Source organism: Pinus tabuliformis, chromosome 5_1 (assembly GCF_031772625.1).
Source record: "Pinus tabuliformis cultivar Carrire ecotype Pingquan chromosome 5_1, CPIR1, whole genome shotgun sequence".
Classification (NCBI taxonomy): domain Eukaryota; kingdom Viridiplantae; phylum Streptophyta; class Pinopsida; order Pinales; family Pinaceae; genus Pinus; species Pinus tabuliformis.
The window spans coordinates 775,253,654-775,259,549 of NC_142305.1; the positions used below are offsets into that span (position 1 = coordinate 775,253,654).

The 5,896-nt window shown below is 38.3% G+C and overlaps 1 protein-coding gene across 1 annotated transcript; it reads right to left on the reverse strand.

The window, feature by feature from the left end:
- Positions 1-1,612: 1,612 nt before the first annotated feature.
- Positions 1,613-4,747, reverse strand: LOC149167230 (G-type lectin S-receptor-like serine/threonine-protein kinase SD2-5). The gene has a single exon (XM_089432904.1). It carries the CDS (start codon positions 4,568-4,570, stop codon positions 1,913-1,915), a length of 2,658 nt encoding a protein of 885 aa, XP_089289030.1. The 5' UTR covers positions 4,571-4,747; the 3' UTR covers positions 1,613-1,912.
- Between the last annotated feature and the right edge of the window lie 1,149 nt (positions 4,748-5,896).

Genomic DNA, 5,896 nt, shown 5'->3' on the forward strand with positions numbered 1-5,896 from the left:
CCTCAACCAACCTCCTATTTCCTTGCGTAATAGCTTGAGGAATTGATCACTTGCTCAAGTGAAAATTCATTGCACACTCAATAGTATACAATTATAAATACAAACATGCCTTTTCCTCCACCCCAACTAGGCAACTCAAATTCCATGCATGCCTTGGTCTATTTTTGGCTGATTGACTAGTTAATTGAGAGATGAGTGAGTTAACAATAGTCTTAATTACTCAATTGACCTTCAATTGACTCAAATAATGACTATAGCTCAATTAACTAAGTTGAACTAACAATAACTCAACTAGATTGCTAAATCTTAGCAATCTTTACATGCACAACTATAATCATAGCCTAAAAACTTGAATTTACTCATCTAACTAGGAGAGAAGACCATGTCACACAAGTTAACTACAATCCAAGTCATTTATGTGGAAAATCCAATTAGTCAATTTGACTAATGCACAAGTCAACATTGAGCTTTTTCCTTGCTACAATTTCAACACTTTATATAACATATACATGATTTTTTTAAAACAATATATAATATATACTTAATTGACACTAAAATATTTTACAAAACGTGGGTATTGAAACATATTAAAATGGTCTTTTTGTTATTAATATATTAATTAATTATACATCAACATTAATTCGTATTAAAATATTTTATTGATAACTCACATTGAATATTTTCTTTTAACATTTTTTTTCTATATATTGATATGTATGAAGTTGCTATCCACATAAATTGGTTGGTATAAATCTTCAAATAGTTTATTTAAATTTGGTGTTGAACTATTTTTGAAAACTATAATGTTTAAAGATTTTACTCACAATTTTTTACTTCGAATTACTTAATTTCATTACCTAACTAAACATGCTTGGCATATTCATTTTTCTTTTTTATTATAACCAACTTTGTTTTGAGAATATTTTAATTTTATTTTAAGAGGGACAAGTGTCAACTCTGAACAAATAAGATTAGAGAGAAAAATGATTTATGTTCGATTGCTATGCTTTTAATTTAATTTTATATTTTTGTATTGAGGTGTATAAAAAATTAATATGATGTTTTTTTAATTTATATAAATTAATTAAAATAAGTTATTTTTTATTTTGATTAATTTATATAAATTAAAGAAATAACACAACTTAATTAACTTTTAAATATTTTATTTACAAAAGCATAAAATAAAATTATTATTTATTTTAACATGGTAGGAAAATCCATCATAATTCAGTTGTCAAATGAGTAATGAGGATAGTGAACATCCATTCTATATGCTGATGTTAAATCATCATCGTTTTTTAAGGACAACCAAGCTTCCTTCCCTTTACCATTAACGACACGTAATAAGTCATCCTCACTGTCAAGCAATTTTGTCCGCGTTTATGACTTTGCAGTGCAATGTCAACATCGCGATTGCTTTATCCAAGCATCCACATGATCGCACGAATTTCCAAAATCAGATTTCTCGAATGGTGCAGCACGGCAGCGATTTCAAGTTCCGTAGACATTTTGTGTACATGAATATCCAAAAGTTGTGGTATTCAGAGAGGAGGAAAACGCAACTTCAAAAGAGATTGTGGAATCTTGAAAATCCAAATATTGTGTATTCTGTTGATTAGGGTTTGCCATTTTCCAAACAAGAATATTAAGGAATGATTAACAGTTTAAGTATATATATATATAATTGAGCAATGATGGTGAAGGCCTCTTCTGCTGAATTACCTTTACAGATCGTCATAAAATTGACCAAGCATCCTAAGATCTTTACAAATCGTCATAAAATTGACCAAGCATCCTAAGATCTTCTGGATGCCCTTGACTTTAAATATTTAACTGTGGGCTATGGGATTTTATGAATTGAACCAAAGTCTGAGTTAAGGAAAAGACATTACAAATTTCAGTCACCGTGTGTCTATCTTGCTGATAAAGATTTGATGGATGAATATACATCATCCAAATTACTGCGACGGGACGGTAATCTTGAATTCGGGTCCATTCTCTTAGCTATGGCAAAGTGAAAGTTCTCTTGCAGAGGTAGATCCGGAATCGCCTTCTCTCCTTCCAGCATCTGCACTACCGCCCCCATCGAAGGTCTAGAATGGGCATCCTCTTGTATGCACAGAAACCCGATCTTCAATACTCTGATCGCTTGCTTTCTATCAAAATCATAATCACTAGCAAGTCTCGAATCAATCACCTCCATCTCTCTGCAATTAACAGCCATTGAAAGCGCCCAAGCAGGGAAGTAACACTTATCGGAATCAGCAACCTTCGTGTAGTTCTTGCGCCCTGCAACAATCTCGAGAACCACCATGCCGAAACTGTACACATCGCTCTTCTCAGTGATGGCGCATTCCAGAAGCCACTCTGGAGCGAGGTAGCCGGGAGTGCCTCTCATGGTGGTCACCACGCCACTATCTTTTCGGCTCATGAGCGTAGCCAAGCCGAAATCGGAGACCTTGGCCACGAAATTCTCGTCGAGAAGAATGTTCTGAGGCTTGACATCCAGATGAATAATCTTATACCGACATTCTTGATGTAAGTAAGCCAGGCCACGAGCAGTGCCCAATACGATATTGAATCTAATTGGCCAAGTCAGGAAGCTTATCTTACTGTCGTCGAAAAGCCATCGGTCCAAGGAACTGTTGGGCATGTGTTCGTAGATGAGAATCTTGTGAGATCCCTGCGAGCAGAAACCCAAGAGTTGCACCAAATTCCAGTGATGGATTGTGCCCAATATCGCAATCTCTGAGTAAAATTCCTTCTCACCTTGCCTAGCGATCTCGAGCCTCTTGACTGCTACCATAGTCCCATCTTCAAGCACGCCCTCATACACTGTTCCGAACCCGCCGGATCCCAGGACCTTACCAAAACTTCTTGTAATTGTCCTAATTTCTTTGTACGAGAATTTCTTCGCCATCACTTCGGACATACTGTACATACCTCCACTTGAAAGTTCTGTCCCGGAAAAGCCCGATTCTGGTTTCGATTTCCGGCAAGTCCTGAAAGGAAAAAAGAAAATTAAAATCACTGCAGCTGCGAACAAACCGACTCCGACCCCAACAGCCACTTTGTAGGAATTACTGCCATGCTTTGAGGCCTTTGGATTCCTGATTATATCACTATTTCGCACTTTGATGAAAACAAAATTGCTCTGGTTCGAGGTCTCTGCAAGTGTCCCGAGCTGAGACGAAACGACGAAACAAGATTTGGATTGGCCCACGTAGAAGGAAGCTATACACGAACAATTTTTTAAGCAGTAGTCTGAACATTTTTCCTTTGTAGACATATTAAGAGGAACGGCATACCGGTTACGATAATATTCCATTCCCGCTAGAGAAAACATCTGCCAGCTGCTTGCATTAACGTTGCCGCAGCTGGGTTTCTCAGATAATGCACAGCCTGATCCATTGAAATTGTATTGATTTCCTATGTGATGTGTACCATTGTTGGGACATTTACATTGTGGAATCTCTTGAGAGCAAACCCCATAGTTGCCACAAGCGCTCGGCAATTGGCATCTACTCATCGCTTCAGACAACAGTTGGAAAGGCTCTGCAATTCCGGCTGCATATCCTCTCAGATTTCCATCGTAATCCAGCCTTATGTACACGGCATCCGACGATGAATTCGGCTTGGCTTTGACAGCGCTAGAGAAATAATAATTCGGAGTAAAAGATGAAATATTGCACATATTGGATGTATTGGTAGTCGTAGACTGTAGAAACTTCAAACCGAAACTTGAATCAGGCCAAGAAATAGATACACTGAAGGAAATACCTGAGCAATTTTGGTCCAGAGTGAGGGCGCTCTTATTGTAGACATTCCACATCCAGTAGAGTTCCGAGGACGCAGAATCAGATCCGTTGACATAGAGTCCCAGACCCCCAGACCTCACTTGCAGGCTATATATGCCGTGTGAAAGATTATAAGCGGACGATCGGCTAACCAGCGCTTGCCCTACGCGGAGGAATTGGCCAAGCAGAAGCGTATCGGTGGGATTATCGCTGCTTTGCCAGAGAGTGGCGTTTGCTTTACCGAGAATTTGTAGCACACCGCCACCGATCAGTCTCATCCCCGTGAACCCCTTTCCGCCTGTGTTTGTCGACCATATGGTTCTCCTACCAGAAGTCGATGACCCGCCATTAATGGAGTCGGAGAGCACCAGATTCCCATCAGACTGCAGCTCCAGCAACCCATTGCGCGAGACGGGCTTGTCTCCATTGGCCGCCCACACAACCTCCCCATTTTGCTGCAAAAACGAGCCCGAGACCACGATGGATAGAACATATTTGCTCTCTCTGGTTTCGACAAAACTCAAGAAGGACCAGGATTTGATTTGGGAACCGAGACTCTGGTAAACGATATGCGTGATGAGAATTGCAGTGGAGTTATCTTCATTGTTGAGATTCAAGGAGCCGACCATTGTACTTTCGTCGGAAAGAGACCACGTTGTGTTGGTGCTGAAGAATCCATCCCCATTCTGGCCGTTTACCAAGCAGTGGATCAGCATGAACATGAACAATAGAGAACAGATTAAGCTGCAATATATCCTGCGAAATTCTTCCATCTCCGTACTGGTGACAACTCAAGAGCTCAAAAAACAGCCAAATCACCAATGATCCCCTGTTAGGCTCGAATTAATTGAGGGAAAGAAAGGCTCAATATAACTCCGTAACCACTGGATTCTCTATTGAGCCGACAGCAGCGTCCGAACAACATTGTTAAAAAAATTCCACAACTGCTACGTAGTCCACATAGAGCAGCCATGTCAGTTGACTTTGAAAGTCAATAATACACACGATACCGCACGCCTCTTGAATTTATTGCGAAGTTAGATTTACACGTGTGAACGGTGGCATAATGTATTTGCTTAAATCTTGCTGTGGGTGGCATAATGTATTTGCTTAAATTTCATTGTGGGCAGATACTGCTCAGATTATTAGTGGACAAGTGTACGGATGTAGAGGAATTGTTTGGACTGTTATTTTTGGCCAGAGGTAATGGGTATATCATTGTGTATTAAATGTCCCGTTACATGTGTCTTTGATAGTTGTTTAACATACACATGTTTATTTTTTATTTATCTATCACCGCGCGTGTGTTAAACAGCTATCGGGTCGCATGTAGTCGGGCATTTAATGTCCAATGGTATGCCTGTTAGTTCTTGCCGTTATTTTTTATCTGAATTTTGGTAAATAAATTTTAATTAATTTTGTAAAAACAATGTTTATGGGTTCAGTATTATTTAAAACTTTTAAATCATTCAAAATCTCAAAAACATTAAAACACATAAAATCTTGAGCTTTAACAATTTTAATTTAACTTTACAAATATCTTACTAAAATTTATCAAAATATTACCAAAATTTTCATGATTTTCTAGAAAAAAACACAATCTAATTAAATTAAAACTAGGTTAGATTAATAACTTATAAATATTGGTTGTTGTCGTGGCATAAAGGAGCATTCTGGAATGTGGGAGCACTAAACTTTTCTAAAAATACAACCTACCGTCACACAAAAATGGTAAACATATACGGCCCCGCGTATTAATATTAGTAGTTCAATAAACTTGTAAATATTAATTGCCGTGGCATAAAAAGGCATTCTGGAAGGTCGGAGCACTAAACTTTTCTCCAGAGAAAACAGCGTATCCTCATACAAAAATGGCGCTTATTCAGAGTCGTGTGAACCAAACCTTCCGTAGTATTGACAAAATATCATTCTGGAACATTAGAGATACGCACCGTATAGAGTGACCAACCCTTATGCCACGCCATGTGAACAAAATCTACATTAGGGTTGAAAATATGTCATTCTAGAACACTACAGACGCCCACATATAATGTGACCAAGAAACGGTCTACATGAAACTCTATTCAAACTTTACGGAC

Excerpts from the sequence above, each read along its gene's own strand:
- LOC149167230 (XM_089432904.1), bottom strand. The coding sequence starts at position 4,570 with ATGGAAGAATTTCGCAGGATATATTGCAGCTTAATCTGTTCTCTATTG.